General features: G+C 40.5%; 1 protein-coding gene across 2 annotated transcripts; it reads left to right on the top strand.

Annotated features, from left to right (window-relative positions):
* Window positions 1–3,137: 3,137 nt before the first annotated feature.
* LOC100261087 (AP-3 complex subunit delta) lies at window positions 3,138–6,460 on the top strand. 2 transcript variants are annotated; one of them, XM_010665311.3, is made up of 2 exons: window positions 3,141–3,723; window positions 3,813–6,460. In XM_010665311.3, the coding sequence occupies exons 1-2, from the start codon at window positions 3,662–3,664 to the stop codon at window positions 6,244–6,246; spliced, it is 2,496 nt and encodes an 831-aa protein (XP_010663613.1). In that variant the 5' UTR covers window positions 3,141–3,661; the 3' UTR covers window positions 6,247–6,460. The 2 variants fall into 2 exon arrangements, with proteins under 2 accessions (XP_010663612.1, XP_010663613.1); XM_010665310.3 differs by having other exon boundaries at window positions 3,138–6,460.
* The last annotated feature ends 14,624 nt before the right edge of the window (window positions 6,461–21,084 follow it).

Raw genomic sequence — 21,084 nt, 5'->3', positions numbered from 1 at the left:
TTTCCATCTCAATTTTACTATTTATACCATCATCATCTAGTGACTTTAAATTTATCATGGACTTTCAAGGACTAAGATGAAAAGTTTAATAAATAATTTTTAGTATCTTAAACTTTTTGTTTTTAATATAACATAAAAAATAGTTTTGTTATCAAAGATAAACCGTAATGTTATATGGCATGTTAATCACATAGGCTCTAGCTAGATCGGCTAAAAAGGTCATATGGTCCAACCTCTAGGATGGTTAAATAATTTTTTAATTCTCTATGTCCATATTAAGCATAAGATTTTACTGCTTCCATTATGGTAACAGTCAAGCGTGGTTCATATGGCCACGTACAACCAATTAAACTTTGTCCCAACTATTTGGTATTGCTTACAGATTCACCTTCCAACATTATCTAGATATTTTCCTCCATGGAAGGCATTTCTCCATACATATCCTTAATGGGCATTTGGAGACCCATAAAGCCAGGAACCAAGGGGAGTGGTCTACAATTTAAGCAGAAAAATAATTGATCAAAAAAAGAAACAATATTTCATTCATGGAGTAAGCCTATCTATATGAATTATCACGCTACATTTTTCCTTTTTTGGCCTGTCTATAGACGTATATCAACCCTTTTATCTATGAATGTTCAAGTCATTGAAGAAGATAATGATGAATGAGAAAGTGGAGACCTACCCAGCAACCATATAAATGTTCCCCAACCATTGAGAAGATGTTTGGAGGCTGGGAAGGTGAAGATAAAGTTTGATTCTAATTTGGTAAACAAAGGAGAGAGAAAAAAAGGGTTGGGAAAGATGTGGGGCTGGTGAACGACTCAGGAGAATTATTGGAAAGAGAAGGAAAGAAAGGAAGGATACCAGGCAAAGTTATGGTAGCAAATGAGAGTATGAGACTAAAAATTAAAATTGCAAAAAGAGATTTGCTTTAATCCAGAAAGGGTTTGCTCTCGAAGGAGACTGGCTTTATGAATAGCCCAGTGGCTCTAGGCCCCATGTCACTGCGATTTGGGCCAGAGCTGATGGCGCGAGGCAACTTGGACATGGGCTTGCGCCAACTGCCAATGGACACTTCCAATTAATGATGTAGAGTTTGACTTTTATCATAAGAGATAAGAGAAAAAGATATTTGTTTTGCCTATTAATTTATTTTTTCTCAAGTTAACGAAGTCAACTTCAGCACCTTATATTTTTATTTTCATTTAATTATATATTTTTTTTACATTTATAGAATATTTTGAATAATTTGATAGGTTTTTTCACATTAAAATTCAAATTTAAAATTCTTTTATATTTTTGAACCGACATACTTCAATTTAAACTTTAAATTAGAATACTTCAATAACACACTTCCTTTGGTGACACTTGTCATTTGAAGATAGCATGGCTACCAATTTTTTTTCGTATTTACATATTTTTACATTATAAAAGTCGAAACGTAGTTTTACTTGTATCTTTTCTTATACTTTGTATTTGTGAGACACTAATGTAATTAGTGGTAAAATAAAACAAAGGCAAATATTTTGCTTACCCTATCGACTCACCCTTTCACAACACACTCTTGCAATCAGGTGGATACACTACTAGTATAAATAAATTAAAAACATCCTACTGTCTTTTCACACGTGTGACCATAATATTCTTTTGACTTATATGCTATAAATAAATAAATAAATAAAAATTAAAAAATAATTATACTTATGTAGATAAATAATATATTCTTTTCCATTTTTATTTTTGTTAAAAAAATAATATATCAAATGCAAATATTAATAAATGTAAAATCAATATTGACCAATATAAAAAATAAGTGATATAAACTTTTTTAAAACTAAAGAGTTATTTTTTATTTTTTATTTAAAAACATACATGTCACTGTGGGACCCCACATCCGTCAAGCATAAATCCATTTCTTGTTTATGTATCAAATGAATAAAGGACGTCTAGCATTGTGATACGTTCATCGCCGTCTAACATGATTTCGACGTGCGGTCTAGAACGATGCATGTTCTGCACAAAAGTCATGTAACCTTGTTTATCTAATCCTATGGTATCAGATGGATACAACACCAATTGGCATTGCATACGCCTTCTGATAAGCATTAACTGTGATAGGAATTAAGTGTATTGATTGATGCAATCATTATGAGGTTAAAACACCCATTTTTAAGGCTCATCAAGGCGTGATAGTCATTATGAGTCGATAATCATTGACATTAAAGATGGTAATGCGCAATCAAAGACACTGTTAAGGCACTTGAAAAGATGTTACATTTGAGTAAAGATAAATAATTGCTCTTAACCATAAGAAATGTATGTTGTCATTTCTTTTCTTATTCAAGCCTTCTCTATTTGATTAAAGCTTTGGAGGGGTGTGTTCGGACAATCCGTCTAAACATCCTTTTATGCAGACAATAATTCCATCTACATCTTACGAGCTAAACAGAATACATTATATTAATTTTGTCTGTTGGGATCTAGCTGGACCTTACTATTGTTGGTGGTGCGTTAACAATCATAAGACAAAAATATGAGTATACTTTTTTAAGATATCCTTTTAAAGAAAGAATATATGTAATTATTTTATTTTGTCTCTTACTTAAGTTCACTAAAACTATAAAAATTTTATCAACTATTTTCTTCTTTTATTTCTTTTCGTTATTTTGTTTATTTATATAGAATTATAGATAAAGATAGATTAATTTCAAAATTGAAGTAATTATTTTAATTTAAAATTTATGGTTTTCTTTTAAATTTAAAACTTAATTATTTTCTAATTATAGTAGGTTTCATAAAATTAGGGTCTACCATTTCTTAAAAGATTATAATTGAAGTATAATTTTAGTTTTGTAAAAGTTCAGAAAATATGGTGTCCAAGTAAAATTTAAGAAATTCTTCAATAAAATCCAACATTTAACCTTAATCCCAGCCAAACTGTCCACACTAGAAGCGTTTTTAGGAGTCTTGTATCTATTTTGGTTAGAATATTAACCTTTTTAACAACTTATAATAACATTACAAAATCTTTTGAATTCACTTGGCCCAAATCCACGCATGGTACCTCGGCCCAGCCCAACCCATGTGCAGCCCAAACAGTGATAAACCCTCCTCCAATGTATTTCCCATTTTGCCCCTAATTATTTTCACAATGTCATCTTCTTGGATCGAAGTGAAAACCCGAGAGGAAGAAGACACAGAGATCCTCCCAAAACCTCCGTAATTCCCAAGTAAATTGTTTCAGAGAAAGGAAATTCATCCCAATTTCCCAGTTCCCAAATCACGGATTTTCCATTTCTCAACCATGAACTCTTTCTTCTAGAGAAGGAATATTGAGAATTCAGAAATATGGGTTCATCGATCATGGATTCTCTGTTTCAACGCTCCCTCGAAGATCTGATCAAAGGGATTCGCCTTAACCTACTTACCGAACCCACTTTCATCTCCAAATCCACAGACGACATTCGCCGCGAGATCAAGTCCACCGACCTCCACACCAAGTCCGTCGCCCTCCAGAAGCTCACCTACCTCAGCGCCCTGTACGGGCTCGACATGTCTTGGGCCGCTTTCCACGTCGTGGAGCTCATGAGCTCCTCTGCCTTCGCCCACAAGAAGATCGCCTACCTCGCCGCCGCGCACTCCTTCCACGCTGCTACCGATGTCTCCCTCCTCACCACTCATCAGTTCCGTAAGGACCTCAACTCCGCCAACCCCTTCGAGGTAAGCCTCGCCCTCCACTGCTTCTCCATCATCGCCACACCCCACCTCGCTCGCGAATTAACACCGGAAATCTTCACTTTGTTGTCTAGCTCCAAGCCTTCCATTGGAAAAAAGGCTGTGGCGGTCATTTTGAGGGTTTTTAGCCAGTACCCAGATGCGGCTAGGGTTTGTTTTAAGCGTTTGGTTGAGAATTTAGAGAGTTCTGATCCGCATACCTTGTCTGCGGCAATGGGTGTTTTTTGCGAGTTGGCAGTGAAGGACCCTAAATCATATCTGCCCCTGGCGCCAGAGTTTTATAGGATATTGGTGGATTCTAGGAACAATTGGGTATTAATTAAGGCGGTTAAGATATTTGGGAAGTTAGCACCATTGGAGCCAAGGTTGGCAATGAGGGTTGTGGAGCCAATTTGTGAGTATATGAGGAAAACCGGGGCAAAATCATTGATGTTTGAGTGTGTGAGGACTGTGGTGACTAGCTTGGCCGAGTATGAGTCTGCAGTGAAGCTTGCAGTTGTGAAGATTCGGGAATTGTTAGTGGATGATGATTCTAATCTTAAGTACCTAGGGTTGCAGGCGCTGACAGTTGTTGCACCAAAGCACCTGTGGGCGGTTTTGGAGAATAAGGAGGTGGTGATTAAATCTTTGAGTGATGCTGACCCCAATATTAAACTTGAGTCACTGCGCATTCTGATGGTAATGGTGTCTGAGAGAAATGTGGCTGAAATTTCCAGGGTTTTGGTTAATTATGCAATTAAATCAGACCCAGAGTTTTGCAATGAGATTCTGGGTTCCATTTTATCAGCTTGTTCTAGGAATGTTTATGAGATAATTGAGGACTTTGATTGGTATGTATCACTTCTTGGGGAAATGTCGAGGATTCCACATTGCCAGAAGGGTGAAGAGATTGAGCATCAACTTATTGATATTGGTATGAGGGTGAAGGATGCTAGACTGCAGCTTGTTCGTGTTGGCCGGGATCTACTGATTGATCCTGCATTACTTGGTAACCCTTTCTTACACAGGATATTGTCTGCTGCTGCTTGGGTTTCAGGGGAGTATGTTGAATTTTCGAAGAATCCATTTGAACTTATGGAGGCTCTGTTACAACCACGTATTAGTCTCTTGCCTCCATCAATAAGGGCTGTTTATGTTCAGTCTGCTTTTAAAGTACTTATCTTTTGTCTACATTCCTACCTCTTTTACAGGGAAACCATTGCTTGCTCCCCCTCATCTCCTGACAATTTTGTCTCTGAAAGTAAATGCCCAGGTTCTGATTCTGCAATTGTTGCAGCTGATTGCCAACAAGATGAAGTGTTCAACCCAAGGGCTTCAAATCAATCCTTTGAAGATGCTTCTACAGAAGATGTTGAAGATATAACTGTTACTCATGCTCAGATACCTAATTCAGCCTCTTTAGGAAAAGATGGTTTCACACATGAATCAATTGGGAACCTGTTGAATCTAATTGAAGTGGCTTTGGGTCCACTATCAGGAAGCCGAGAAGTAGAAATACAGGAGAGGGCACGAAATGTACTTGGTTTAATTGAGTTGATAAAACAAGAGTTACCTGGCTTAGTCAAGAAAGAAGGGAATTTTGAGAGGGAAGGCTTAAAATTTCCCAAAATCATTGAGTTAATGCATGATGCATTCTCCAAGGAGCTTGGTCCAGTCGCAGCAAATGCGCAAGAAAGAGTTCCTATCCCTGATGGGCTAATACTTAGGGAGAATCTTGGTGACTTGGAAATGATTTGTGGCAATGATCAGCTGCCTACATCAAGTTCATTTTCTTTTGGAATTCCTCATTCTAAGGAGAAGGTTGGTCTTCCCCAAAGCAAAGGAGAATCATCTGAAGCATCAACTGAGTCGACATCTCTGCTTGCAGAACACCGCAAGCTTCATGGACTATATTATCTTCCTTCAGAGAAGAATGATGTATCCAATGATTACCCACCTGCTAATGACCCTAAGTTGCAGGATAATCTGAATGATGATGCTAAAGATCTTGTTAAGCTTACAGAGCAGTCGCTTCTTCAAAAGAAAAAGCCAAACCATGCAAAACCTAGGCCGGTGGTGGTAAAATTGGATGAGGGTGATGAAGCACCTATTGCAGCCAAGAAGCTGGAGTTGAAAGAGGATTTGTTGTCTGGTGCGGTGCGAGATGTACTTTTAGGTAATGAAGCTGTATCCACTTCACAAAGTAATCTGACCGATAAATCATCCAGTAAGAGAAGAGGGAAGGAAAAACTAAATACTGATCATCCATCTGGTCCAAAAGAAGTTCTGGGTGATGTAGGAAATCCTAATATGGGAAATCCAAGTTCAAGAAGAAGCAAACACCATGGTCATGGTAAAGAGAGACGGCATAGAAGTCCGAGGAAGAAGGAGAAGGAAAGAGAAGAAAATGGTCAGAAAGACAAGCAGAAGAGTAGTCATCGTCATAATAGGCACAAATCTCGTCAAAGAGCGGAAGGGCCCAACAATGTGGTTACACAAACACCACTGATCCCGGATTTTCTTTTATAGCATTAAATATTTCTTTAATATCAGCTTTTGCTGAGAACTTTGGATTTTGCTATGCCTTGTATTCTCCTACCTTAAGGGCTGAGGTTAGTTTTTCATTGTAGATTGTATACCTTTTGGTTATGGTTGGGATTTGTGTTTGTTTCAAAGCCGAATACTGAAATTGTTTTTTCATGCTACACATTGTGAAAATTCATTGAAGAAGTGATATTTCCAATTTGAGTTGTCTTCTTTCCTTTGTTGGCAAGATGAAGGTATGCTATACAACTTATCTAATTCTTTTCTTTAATCCCTCTCTTTATGTTTCAAGTTCAGAACTGAATCTCTTAGTGTCAAAGTTCTCTGGTTTTGTTCTTCACTTTTTATTTGCTGAATAAAATTGCAGTTGAACAATTGTATCAATTGTGTAAATGCATGAAGCGCAGCTTGCTTTAATCTTGCTCATTGGAATTCTTGTATGGAACAATTATTTTCTTTCTCAAATGAAGCAATATCATTGCTATTATTTTGTAATGAATCAATAGTGCCTTATCACATTGGGTAGAGCCGTTAGGCTGCAGTTTTTTCTTTTTCTGTCTCTTTCCATAACTATTTGAAATCTCACTCCAATTTTTTAGTCTACCATTACATATTCTGTAACACATTGTATCTGGAAATGTGATGGGACATGATCACAACTGATATGAGATTGGGCAAGCTTTCTTGGCACTAACTTCCAACTTCCTACCTGACATTATCCTTTTCCTTTGTTGAGCTTCTGGCCATCATTCTTTCATTTTGATTGTTCTGTTATTTGCTGCTGGACATCATTAATTGGGGTAAATCCCTACCTTGAAATCAAATAATGGCTTGGGTTACCAGCTTATTGATAGATGCGATGGATACACACAGGGTGGGAACATGATGAATCCCATTTTCTCATGTTTTGATCATTTCTGAGTTTCTTTGGGTAGAAGGAACTTTAGTATGTGTGCGTGCAAGATCTTACTACATTGCTTGATGATTAAAAGGAATATTTCATGTCTAAATGTTTTGTGCAGCTTTTTGCAGACTCCATGGCAGTCATCATTTTCCTCTTTTTCCAAGTTAGTTGTGGTAATGCCCTGCTAGCTGGTGCTCTTGGTTTTCCTCCCCTTTTTTCAATCTTTTACTGGATCCATGAAATTCTCAAATTGTTTTGAGGAAAAAGGTTGTGGAATCTTGCTTGTTTATTCCGTTGACTTCTTAAAATTTGGATATTGCTTTTTTACTCTTGGGTTCTACTATATATTCAAAACACATCTCCATTGGATTGTGTGAAAATCTGAAATACCCAGGAGCACTGTTCTACCTCGAAATCTTAGCATATAATATAAGATCAACTTGGTTCAGTTAGTTTACTCAATGTTAGCTATCCTTGGCATAAAAAATATTTACTTGCAAATTGCAATACAGATCCATGTTGCCATAATGTGAGGAATGACCATGAAATGGCCAAAGATGTTGTTTAGCATGTCAAATTCTAAGAGTCCTTTATGATTGTTCCTGTTAATAATTTGGTTCCATCTTACATTATGCTTGCTTTATTCGTTTATTTATCTATTTATTTTTTAGTCTTTTCTTTTCTTTTCTCCCCCTCTCTCACTCTCTCTTAATTCAAAGGTCTTATTCTATGAAAATAGAGGAGATAGCTATGCTCAATTGATGTTTCAGCCAACTCCTTGAGATAGTCCAATTGAAGGAGTTTTGGTCTGGAAATTGAATAACGGCACTAAGTTCTCTGTAAAATCCTACTATAGTTCCTTGGAATTAGTTTCTCAAGATCCTTTCCCAGTCAAAGAAGTTTGGGGTTCTCTGGCTCCTCCAAAGGTGGGTTTCTTTGCTTGGGATGTGGTTTGGGGAGAAATTATGACATTATACCAGCTAAGGAGGAGAGGTAGGGCTATGGCTAACCAGTATTGCTTGTGCAAGAGAGATGAGGAGGCAACCAATCATATCCATTTTCATTGTGGTGCAACTCATAGTCTTTTATCTATTATTCTCACTCTTTAATGTGTTGTGGGTGTATCCTTATACAGTGAAAGATGTCTTGTGGATTTTTTTGGGGAAAAGTGCATAAAAACTTGGAGGTTAGTTCTGTCATGTTTGTTCTAGACAATTTGGCAAGAGAGGCACCAAAGAACTTTTGAAGGCATCGATAAGTCAATTCAATTGTTAAAAGATTATTTTATTTGGACATCCCTTTCTTTGTCCAAATTTTGTATTGGAGAGTCCACGTATGATTTGGTGGATTGGGTGGGCTTTCACTAGCTTGTTTCCTTTTCTTGTTTCTTGCCCTATGGTGACCTTTGTATATTTCTTCTGTGCTTGGGTTCTGCCCTTTTTTGATTGATGTTTTGAATAAATTGTTCTTTTGCCTATATATATATATATATATATATATATATATATATATATAAAAGGAAAAATGCAAAAAAGATTGAGGTAGTTTCAGTTAAGGAGGGGCTGGCAACAGGGCTAAATGCTACATCATAATGGTGTTGACTTAAACCTTTTGTAATTGGTTGTGCAATTTTAGCCACATTGTAGTTAGCCAATATTCTGCTTGCTTTATTGTGGTTAGTAGTTAATGAACTATGAACCAATAGTGATTCAATTACCCTACCGTATCTGTTGGAGGATAGAATTAAAGGGTGTTGGCTTGGGCATGGCACTTCAGAATGATGAAGAAGGTGGTGGATGTTTCTTGTTAAGCAAGTGTCAGTGCTGACACAATCATTGAATGATTGATTCTGCCATTGGAGCCTGTAAAGTATGGGAGTTATGGTTGGATTGCATGGGGAGATTGTGGCAGGGGGGATCTATATGATAGATTGCTATGTGAGAGCCAAGATGGTTGAACCAATAGAAAGGCTGGAGGATTGTTGGCTAGATGGCTACATGGAAATCATGCTTAAAATGATGAACTAGAAGTGGAGAGTTGCAGTTTTTGTAAGGTTTATCTTCTTCTACTGAGCAACACAGAGTGGGTAAGTGAACGGGTAGGGTTTCAAGCAGGCTTTGGTCATGACTGAGCATTCTTTTACATCTGTGATGAGATCAGAACACAGGCCTCTTCAGTTCTTATCAAGCCTTTTACAGGTGGGACTTATTTTTGAAGAAGCATCTACCAAGGAGCATGAGATATTGCTCTATGCTCCACATGAACAAAAATAGAATCTGCAAGAGTTGGAGTTCTAGCTGCTAGGTGGAAGAAATGGGTTTGTTTGTTTGCTGAAAAGAGGAAATGAAAGAACAGAAGGTGACCCAAGTAATGAAGAGGGAGTCAAATGACATTCTCACCATTGTCAACCAAATGGAGGAAAAAACAGTTGGAAAGCAAGACCTCAAGATTTGGAGGATATTCAAATTTTCTAAGTATGAGGGAAGAAAATGACATTCTGTAGTTAGAATGTGGTATCTATAGCCTTTGATTCATTTTGAAATTGAAAATTCTCTACCCCAATATTGTGCTATCGTAGAAAAAATTAACCAGTACTACTCAGTAGGAAGCTATCTCAATTGGAAAATGAAACGAAGAAGACATGAGCTGTAATTGATCACATAGGCACATGAAAGGAGTGTCAAGGTGGAACTTGGATGAGCCATACCGTGTCAAAGGATGGATAGAACTTACCATGAAATCTGGATGTGCTGGTCACATGAGACATGTTGAGGTGATTACTTCCAATGGGAATGTATGGGAGAAAATTCTGAAAAGCATTTAACTAGGGAGGAAAGCCTCAACCAGATAATGAAAGTTGCTGACATCTAAGTATTTATAATATTTTTATGTAGTACTGTCCTTTTATGTTGTGTGGATGGAAAAGAGCTCTGAAAGGGAGAAGCAAAAGAGCAGTCATCATATGGTAGATATCTATCTTATTGAAGGCCTTGTGGACTGATTCTAGATATCCTCTTACAAAATTGAAGATTATGGAGCCATTTGTGTTTGTGTGGCCACTGTGGCCAAAATAGATGATGGTTGCTGCTGTATTGCATTCCTTGAGATTGAGGGTAAGTTCTTCTTTAGGGTTCAAATTTTGTAATTTCTGATAAGGATTAGTTATTTGCTTTAAAGATATGATGTATGATGTATCATTTGTTTATTGGTGTAGTACAATATGGTGATTATTTTATTTTAATACTTCTCTACTTACTTTCTTCTTTCTTCAACTAAGACAATGTATTTCCTGTGGCTTTCTAAATCATCTTTATTTTTCTTTTATTTATTTTTAATTATTTTTGCCTTGCTACTTCTATGGTTGTAAAATCTGCAAAAGGTCATGAAGAACTATGAGTCTTGGTCTTTGTGGTGCCATGTCTGGATGTGTTGTTTATCAACATCTATCTCCTTGGTGTTTCCTACAGGGTTTAGTAGCAGCAGCAGCAATAGTAGTTTTATTCTTTTTACTGTTGTTGTTATTGTTATTATTTATCTTCTTCTTGTTGTTACTGTTATTGTTTCTCATAAAATTAGTGTAGCTGAAACTCGTGATAAGTAGAAAAGGATGAATGGTGAAAGACAAAACTGGCAAAAGTAGTGTTGAAATGAATGCATTGGCAAAGATAATGCTCACCAAGGACAAGATGATAGAAAATTGTCTGGGATGTGCAAGTTACTACTATTACTATTACTACTACTGTGGTATTCCTTTGATTAGTCATTCTTATTATTCCTGTTATCTTTTTGTTCTTGTTCTTTTTGTTGTTATTGTTATTGTTTATCATCAAATTTGTGTATCTGAAACCTGGGATGTAGCAAAGAACAAATGGCCAAACAAACAAAACTAGCAAAAGTAGTGTTATGAAGATGAATGGCTTAACAAGCAAAAATAGTGTAAAAATGAATTTGTTGGTGGTGGTAATGCTTACCAAGGACAAGATGGTAGAAATTTGTTTGGGATGTGCAACAGACTGATGACTGTACTTGTATGGACTCTGGATTGATATGATTTATTTAAATGAGCTTACAAGGACAAGAGCAAGGTCAAGAGGAGGAAGCTTTGAGAAAATGAGTCATCTGACCTGTGGTTTAGTTGAAGAGATGACCCTGGATAAAACTGAATGGCTAAATAGGATTCGTGTGTAGCAGACCCCAAGTAGTTGGAATTGGACTCATTCATTTCTTCTTCTTCTTATGGTGCTTCTTTGGATAAGCTACTCAACCTCACTCTCGCTTTTAGGAATGCATGAGTATGAAATAGAAAAAACTCAGCATTGCGCTTGAGAGTTAACAAGGTGTTTATTGTAGGTAAACTGATCAACCTCAATTATGCCTCTTAGCCTGTATTTTTTGGAAATGAAAATTAGTGTATCCGAAACTTAGGATTGTGAAAAGGATGAAAGGCCAAACAAGCAAAAGTAGTTAGAAATGGATGAACTGGTAAAGATAATGCCAACCAAGGAAAAGATGATAGAAATTTATTTAGGATGTGCATTAAAAGACCTGTGATTATACTTGTCTGAAGTGGTATGATTTACCAGAATGAGTTACAACGACAAGAGGGAGGTCAAGAGGAGCAAGCTTTGAGAAATGAGACATCTGACCTGTGATTTAGTTGAAGTTATGACCCGGATAAACCTCAAGATCTGAAGTAGTTGGCTGCAGGCCTTGTTTCTTCTTTTTGTTCTTCTAGGGTTTACTTCTAGTGAGCTACTTAACCTCAGTCGAAATTCTTCACTTATGGATGGATGTATATAAACCAAAAACTTCTGCTTGGGTTAGCTGCTTAACCTTGGTCAAACTTTGCTTGTGGATGCATGTCTACTAGAACCTTCTCTTTGAGTTTTCTTAGGTGTGTAACTTAGTTAAACCTCGCTTGTGGGCAATAGACAAGTATAACCTCCTTCAACTCCTGCTTCTCATCTTGAGTTTACTCTAGGTCAGCTGCTGAACCTTAGTCAAGCCTCGCTTGTGGATACTTCTTCTTCTTCTTGGATTTCCTTTAAGTGAGTTGCTTAGCTTGTCTTTCCTTGCTTGTGGATGCATGGTATAAACCAGAAGCTTCTTCTTGGATTCTCTTTAGGTGAGTAACATCAGTCCAACCTCTATTGTGGGAATACATGGGTGTAAACTATAAGCGTCTTTCTTCTTCTTCTTCTTTGGGGGAATGCCTGGGCATAAGCTAGAAACTTCTTCTTTCTTCTTCTTCTAGGGTTTACTTTAGGTAATCGGTTTAACCTGGTCAAACCTCACTTGTGGAAATGCATGGGATATGATCTTTCTCTCTTTTTCCTTGGGTTTACATTACATAAGCTGATTAACTTCAGGAACCTAGCTTGTGGGAACACATGGGTACAAACTAGTCAAACCTCGCTTGTGGGAATGCATGGGTATACACTTCATTTTTTCCTAGGCTTTACTTTACATGAGCTGATTAAGCTCAGTAGCCTTTGCTTGGTGAACATTGGGACCTATTGTTTGGCATTGATCATGGGGTCTTGCTGTGCGTGTTAAAGAGCAGTTTGCTTGTTGTGGTGTAAGACACTTTAAAATTTAAATGTTTTTCAAGTATAGTATTGGGAGAGTGAGTAAAACAAATGAGTATACTAGTATTAGTTCAAGTGGAACCTATACAGGGAGAAGAGAGAGACCAAAAGGCCTATGGGCTAAATTGAGTAAACTAGGGCATTGTTTGCTCAGATAAGAGGAAGGGTGGTTTGGGTGTTAGATGTCTCTCTTTGCCTAACAGAGCTCTTCTTTGTAAATGATGTTGGCGCTTTGTGGATGAAGGGGAGGCTCTTTGGAAGCAAGTTATTAGTGTGAAGTATGGTGTAGCATAAGGTGGGTGGTGCTCTTGCAAAGTGAGAGAGGGGTATGGGGTGGGCCTTTGGAAGGCTATAAGGAAAGAATGGAATCTATTGAGTGACAAGATTGTTTTTGAAGTGGGTAATGAGAGAAGGGTGAGTTTTTGGAAGGATAAGTGGTGTGGTAACGAAGCGTTATGTGTGTCATTTCCTTCTCTTTTTGCTCTTGCCTCTTCAAAGGAGGCGAGTGGCGGATGTTTGGGACTCCATGATTGAGGGCAGCGGTTGGAATCCGATGTTCTTTAGGTCTTTTAATGATTTTTTTTTTTTTTTTTGATAAGTAAACACATTTCATTAAAGAGGCAAAAAACCTCAACGTATACAAGACGTATACCAGGCAGCAAAGGCCAAGAACAAGCAACAAACCAAAAAAAACAAACCACCCCTCAACTGGAAGCTATCCATTCCAGGAAATCTAAAAGGGAATGCGGCCTCTCCTCCATATACAACTTAGCCCAACCCCAGATATAATAGACAAAAGAATATTTGAACCTCTGAATTGCTAAACCCCCCCCCCCTAAAAGCTAGCCTATTCCTTTCCTTCCAAACCATCCAAAAAATGAATAATGGAATGGAACTCCAAAACTTTTTCTTTTTTTTTCCCACAAAAGAACCTCCCCAACTATATAACACTTCCTTTACAGATTTAGGGAACACCCACTTGACCCCAACACTAGATCCTAAAGCTCTCTAGCCACTGTACAATGAATAAGTAAGTGATCCACACTTTCCGCTTCGCACGCACACAAAAAGCACCTATTCGGGAGCTGCCAACCTCTTTTTTGGAGCCTATCAAGAGTCAAAATCTTTCCTCAAGTCGCTTCCCACGTGAAGAACATGATTTTAGTTGGGACTCTACCCACCCAAATCCTGTTTTTCGGAAAGTTGACCTCCATAGGCCTATCCAACCAGCTGTACGCATCTTTCACTCTAAACTGCCCACTTCCCCCTCCCCTCCAAAAAACCGAGTCATCCTCCCAAGATATCCTAACCCCTCTCAACGCTTGGAGCAACTCACCTACCAGCCCCACCTCCCAATCATTGAAATCCCTTATGAAACGCAAATTCCAGCCGCCTTCCCCAACAATCTGGTCCCACAAATCTTCAACCTTTGCATTTCTATTGGCTGCCAAGGTATAGAGATGCGGGAACCTTTGAGACAACGCTGAATCCCCGCACCACACATCAGTTCAGAAGCTGATTTTATTACCTTTTCCCACCTTGAACCCCATTTTATCCCAGCACCAACCAGCTTCCTTTAATATCTCCTTCCACACCCCCACACCACACGCACCCACAGCCTTCTTGGTCCTCCAACCATGATCCTCCTGACCATACTTTGCTTCCAGCACATGTTTCCAAAGGGCCTCCTTATCCGAAGCAAATCTCCAAGTCCACTTGCCAAGAAGCGCTTTATTCATGATAGCAAGCTTTCTTATTCCCAACCCCCCATTTTCTTTGTCCCCACACACCACCCCCCACTTAACCAGATGAGTTTTCCTCTCCATGAGACCCCCCCCCCCCCCCCCCCCCCCCCCATAAGAAGTCTCTTTGCAATTTTTCTAATCTTCTAGCCACAGACATGGGCATACGGAATAACGACATCTGGTAAACTGGCATACTTCCCATAGTGCTTTTAATAAGCGTGATCCTCCCACCCTTTGAGATATATTGGCTCTTCCAAAGAGCAAGCCTCCTTCTCATTTTCTCTTCTATACCATCCCATCCATAAGCCGCCTTATTAGGCACCCCCAACGGCAGCCCCAAATAAACGGACGGAAGCTTCCCCACCCTACAACCTAACTCCACAGCCAGCTCCTCTATCCTTTGAACCTTTCCTACTGGAATTACCTCGCTTTTAGCCAAGTTAATTTTCAACCCGGACGCGGCTTCAAACCAAAACAAGATCCAGCTTAAATTCGTTAAGTACTCCTTCTTTGCCTCACAAAAGACTATAGTATCATCGGCGAAGAGCAGATGCGCAATGTGGACAGCCCGGCCTCTATTGCGCTGAATTTTGCACCTTGAGATGAAACCCCCCTCCATAGCCCTTCTGATTAGGACACTTAGCACCTCCATCCCCATGACAAAAAGATAGGGGGACAAGGGATCTCCTTGACGCAACCCTTTGGAACTCGGAAAGAAACCAGCTGGCGTTCCGTTCACCATAACTGAAAATCTGGCTGTGGAGATACACCACTACATCCACCTCAGCCACTTAGCGCCAAATCCCATTTTTTCCATGACTTTCAAGAGGAATTGCCAATTAATACTGTCATAGGCCTTCTCAATATCAAGCTTGCAGATAACCCCCTTGTCCCCTTTTTTTTTCCAATTGTCAATCACTTCATTTACTAGGGAAGCGTCAAGAATCTGCCTACCCTTAACAAATGCATTCTGATCATGGGACACAACCTTGTCAATAACCTTCTTAAGCCTGTTGGCCAACACCTTTGCCAACATCTTATACAGACCCCCCAAAAGGCTAATTGGCCTAAAATCACCGAACTCCTCGGCCCCTCCTTTCTTAGGAATCAGCACCAGAAATGTATTGTTGATACTCTTGAGGAACGTATTCTGGTCGTGGAACTCCTTGAAAAACTCCAGGATTTCCTCCTTGACAAAATCCCAACAACATTGCCAAAAGAAAACCGAGAACCCATCAGGACCTGGGGCTTTATCCCCATTCATTTCCATCAGGGCCATCTGGACTTCACCCTCACAGAAGGGAGCCTCCAGCATCTCAGCCTCTTGCACACAAATTTGATTAAAAGAGAGACTTCCAATGTCCGCCTTCCACTCCGGACTTTCGGAAAATTGCTGCATAAAAGCATTAACTATCCCATCTTTGATTTCCCTCTCCTCTGTCATTGTAATCCCATTAATTTTGATTCTGTCCATGTGGTTAACTCTCCTATGGGCAGATGCCATCCTGTGGAAATACCTCGTATTCCTATCACCTGCCTTCAACCAGAGTTCCCTAGACACCTGCCTCCAGTGAGTTTCTTCCAGTTCAACCCACTTGGCATAAACCTCCTTAGCCTCCTTCTTACGAGCTGCTTCCTCCATTGACAAGCTCCTTTCATCCTCTACTCTGTCCCAATATTCCACTTGTTGAATCGCAGCCTCCTTGTTACTTTCCAGATTCCCAAACTCCTCCATATTCCAAACTTTAAGCTTCTGCTTCACCTTCTTCAATTTCTCCGATAATCTAAAGCTGGCACTTCCCCTGACCTCTGTTCCTTGCCACCAATTCCGGATTAAATCCTTAAACCCCTCGACTTTGAACCACATATTCTCGAATCTGAAGGGGGCAGACCCTCTCCTCCAGCTACCCCCCTCAAGTAAAACTGGAAAGTGGTCCGAAATCGGCCTGGGAAGCCTCCGCTGACTCACCCTGCTGAACTGATCAAGCCAGCAAGGAGAAACCAAGAATCTATCTAAACGAGCCTTTGACGAGTTATTCAAGCCCCCAGTCCACGTGAAAGCACCCCCTTGCAATTGAAGGTCCACAAGGCCAAGATCATCTACGACTTCCGCAAACCTCCTCATAGCTGAAGAAATTCTCCCTTGCCTGTTTCTCTCCCCTTGAGCCAAAGTGATGTTGAAATCACCACCTAGACACCAGGGCCCCTCCCAGATTCCTCTGATTGCCCCTACTTCCTCCCACAGCCACTCCCTTTCAAGCCTAGTAAACGGCCCATAAACCCCTGTAAAAGCCCAAATCACCCCATTCTCCAAAGTCCTAAATCTGCAGGATAAAGAGAACTGACCCACCTCCCACTCCAACAACTCCAGAACTCTTTTATCCCAGCAGATTAGCATACCCCCAGCCGAGCCACACGCATTCAGGGCCTTCCACTCTAAAAATCTACCCGACCCTAAGCTTCTCACCACCCTCTCAGTCATAAACTGAAATTTTGTCTCCTGGATACAAAAGAGATCTACCTTCTGCTTTTTGACAACCGACTTAAAAACCTTCCTTTTCCTACTTTCATTCACCCCCCTTACATTCCAGCTTAACAATCTAATATTCATTAAACACACATCATCTGCATCCCTTTGCCCTGAATAGAGCCCTTCTTTTTGCTATCCCCCTCATAATTCACTGAGCATTCCAACCTTTTTAGCTCCCTTTCAAACCTCGATTTTTCCAATAATCCTTTACTATGAATCTTCTCCATTCTTTTCCTGATTTTTGACAGAAAATTTAAAATCTCCTTCTCCATCCCATCAGTCGAAAAACCCAGGAAATGGCTAAACCTTGCTAAGCTGCTTTCTTGCCAATCCAGGTCCTTTTCCCCCATTTCATCCTGAACCTCATCTTGAGAAGACCCCCCCTCCTGCTCCCTTGCCGTTGCAAGGGCTCCTTTAAATTCAACCAACTCCCAGCAAACACTGCCTTTCGGCCTGGTATCCTCTACCTCTTGCCCTTGAGAATCTCTGTCAATTTGACAGATCTCCCTAGCTTCCCTAGAATGATCAAAGAACTCCCCCTTTGGAGTCCGACCAAAAGTAGACATAGAAGAAGAAGAAGAATTCCCGGAAACCCATAAACCCCCTAAGGATGATAAGGCCTCATACCTCATTACTTCTTTATGGAGAGCACTGTCTGCCCATCCCTCTAGAGCATTGGCCTTCTGAACAATCACAGTCTCCATCTCCCTTACCCTTAGGAATTCAAGCTCGGAATTGGCATCATCCAACGGCCCAGACTGAACCGAGACCCCCAATGGGCTTGAATTAAACTTGCTTCTCTTCGGGCCTAATCGCGGCGGCCCACCTCGCTGAGCCCCCATCTCCTGAAGCCCACTCGAAGACGGCCCACTGCACCATCTTTGGTCCATATAAAACCCATCTCGAGACCCATGAATCTCCTCTAGGGCTTTCTCCTTGCCTTTTGGGCCTTAAAGTCTGCCAGTCGGCCCAAGCCCACCACTGCTAGCACCGGATATTGGGGTTGGGCTAAGCCCCCCTCCTCTCCTGATGCCAAGTCTTACATTGGGTCGGATAGGCCCACACGGGTTCAAGCCCTCATCCGCCCCATTCTCTGGCTCTCGGATCAACGACCCGAAGCGGATCCGGCCCCCCGACAAGACCCTGCCCTTCTCATCCGGCAGCCCATCCATCACATCGCCTGACCGAACCTGAGCCTCGATGCCTGCGCTACTCCACTCCTCCACTCGCCGGCCCGCGCGTGTATCTCCATCGTCCCCCTCCTCACAGCCTTCTGCACTCCGACGATCCTCCACCTTCTTTCTGAACAGCGGCCTTACTTCCCACCATATCGGAAGAAGATATGTGGTCTTATCGACCTCGATTTCTATTGAGTTTGGCCACACCCCCCTTTTCGTCCTCACCAGCAACCTCGCCCATCGGAGATCTTCCATTCTCTCCGTCGGCCCATTCATGGCTACAAAGCCCCCGCACACATCTCCTACCCTTCGCAAAATGCTAGGGGTCCATAACGACAGTGGGAGGCCTTTTACCCTCACCCAAGCTTCCTCTTCTAGATCCCCTTCTTCCAAACACCCAAAGCACGGCCTCCACACCTTCAGATCCACTTGAATCCCCCCCACCAGTCTTGCTCCACCGTCGAGGATTTTCCTAGCTTCTGCCGCCTTTTCAAACTCCAATAGGGCTCGACCCTCGTCCATCCAGGCCAACCCTAGCTTCCCTTTTAATCCCCAAACACTCGCCAACATCCACCCCATTCTCTCTAGGTCCCCTCCTCCTGCTACTTTAGGATCCCATTTTCCAATCAAACATTGACCCAACCGATCCTCATTTCTGCAACTTTCCTCTTCCTTAACCTCCATCCTAATCCCGATATTACTCCTTCTCCCCCCTCTCTCCCCCTTCTCAGATGGCGCTCTGTTAGGGCTTAGCTCGTCCTTATTTATCTCCCTTCTCTCAACCCTTGTAAACAAATTCCGCACCACTTTCGCCATGACTGTCCATCCCTCTCTTCCCCCTTTCCCTTTTGGGATGCAAATGCTGTACCACTTCTCCTCCGCGTCAACGACTCCTAGCCTAATAAAGCTTCCCGCCTTATTCGCTTCTCTCACCATAGAAAACCTTCTCCCCTTTTCCTTCCATCCCTTCTCCCATTTAACGTCCTTCCCATCCTTGATACACTGATCCATCCCTTCCAAAAACATCCCAACACTTGTCGACCCCATTTTAACCCATGAGGACACACCGTTTTTGCTTTCCACAATAAACAGAAGGGTTTTACCCCTTTTCTTCTCCACCTCTACTTCAAAGGTTTTCGATTCCACCTCGAAACTCTGCCATTTCCGATTTGGCTTCTCCGCCTCGTCGTCACCCTCCCCCTCGCTATCCACCTCTCTTTCTCTCATTAGAACTCTGATAGGAAAAGTTGAATATAGTGGGGAGGTTTCTTTCAAGAATCCAACAAAAGAGGGTGTCCCAAGACTTGGAAGATAGGGTGCTTTGGATAGGGACAAAGTGCGGGAAGTTTTCTGTTAAGTCTCTTTAAGTTGCTTTGGAGCCAGGTGGTGCAATCCTGTTTCCAAGGGGTATCATTTGGAGCCTGTGCGTTCCTCCTAAGGTGAGTTTTTTCACTTGGGAAGCGGCATAGGGCAAAGCCTTAACTTTGAATCAGGTAAAAAGGAGGGAATGATCTCTAGCAAACAGATGCTTCCTTTGTCTTGTTGAAGAAGAGAACATTGACAATATCCTGCTTCACTATGTTAAGGCTAGAGTGCTATGGTAGTTACACTTTGCTCTTTGTGGGGTGTGTTGGGTTCTACCCTTGATGGTTATAAAGACTCTTCTTAGTTGACATGGTTCATTTGTGGGTAAGAAATGCAAAAAGGCTTGGAAGGCCCTATTTGTATTTTTTGGACAATGTGGAAAGAAAGAAATAGGATTGCCTTTGATAACAAGGAGCTGTTGATTCAAAGGCTGAAAAACTCTTTTATTTGTACTCTTTGGGCTTAGACTAAGCTGTGTATAGATGAAAGACCTCTTCCTTTAATCAATTTTTTTAAATGGTGGGGTTCTAGATGAGGGCCGGTGGTGTTTTTTGTTACCCCTCCTTTTTATAGATTCTTCTATTTGACGATTGTTGTATACCGCTTGTATGCTTTGGGTCACCATTTGGGTGTACTTTCTTTCTTATTCAATATAATCTTTTTTACTTATAAAAAAAAATAAAAAAAATCGCTGATTTTACTATTCCAATCTCAAATGATGGTGTGAGGTCAGTATTTAGTATCTTTTGCTTTAGAACAACTTGTTTAAGGGAGATCAACATAATGATTTAGCCATAAATCTGGAAATTTGGTTATGGTCCTTAAAGCTTTATTTCCTCTCTTGTTCATGTAATCGTTTTGTTTTATTTTTATTTTTAACCTCCTGTTTCTTTTACTTGCTTTGTGATGGGCAGACATGGACAACCACACATCTTTGATGTCTTGAACCTCCTAACCTTTTGGGTGGTTGGAAAAATTGTCCTATAAAAATATATACAAGCCACTTCCAGGGAAGGCCATTTATGTAGTGCCAAAATGCAGCAGTAGGCATCATTGATCTCAGATAGGTAGGAAGTGCTGAATGCTGTAATGACCTGGAATTACACTTTTAATGTTTGTGATTTGGTGTTTAAAGACAGACCCACCAAAACTAGAATTATTCCAAAGCTCGTGCCAGGCATGAGCTCAGCGTAGCTTGTTTACCATCTACACAAGCGGTCTTCTTTTATGTATACAACAAGCTTTTCTGTATAAGTATTTCACTTCTAATTTTGCTCGACAGAGTGTTTAATCAATAAGAAAATTTTGTCAGATGAGGCTTGGACGAGAAAAGTGACATTAATGCGGAATTCTATCTATTCTAATTTGGTATTTTGCCTAGGTAAATTCGGACTCTATTCAGACCAGGTTGAGGAAGTAATCCAAAGTGATATACTAAGATCAGAAGGAATCCAACATTTGTATGAATATCTTCATTAAGATCTTTTGATCACCTTGATTTCCCACATTTGAA

This window comes from Vitis vinifera, chromosome 17, assembly GCF_030704535.1.
Source record: "Vitis vinifera cultivar Pinot Noir 40024 chromosome 17, ASM3070453v1".
Taxonomy (NCBI): domain Eukaryota; kingdom Viridiplantae; phylum Streptophyta; class Magnoliopsida; order Vitales; family Vitaceae; genus Vitis; species Vitis vinifera.
This window is presented reverse-complemented; position numbering and strand designations above follow the sequence as displayed.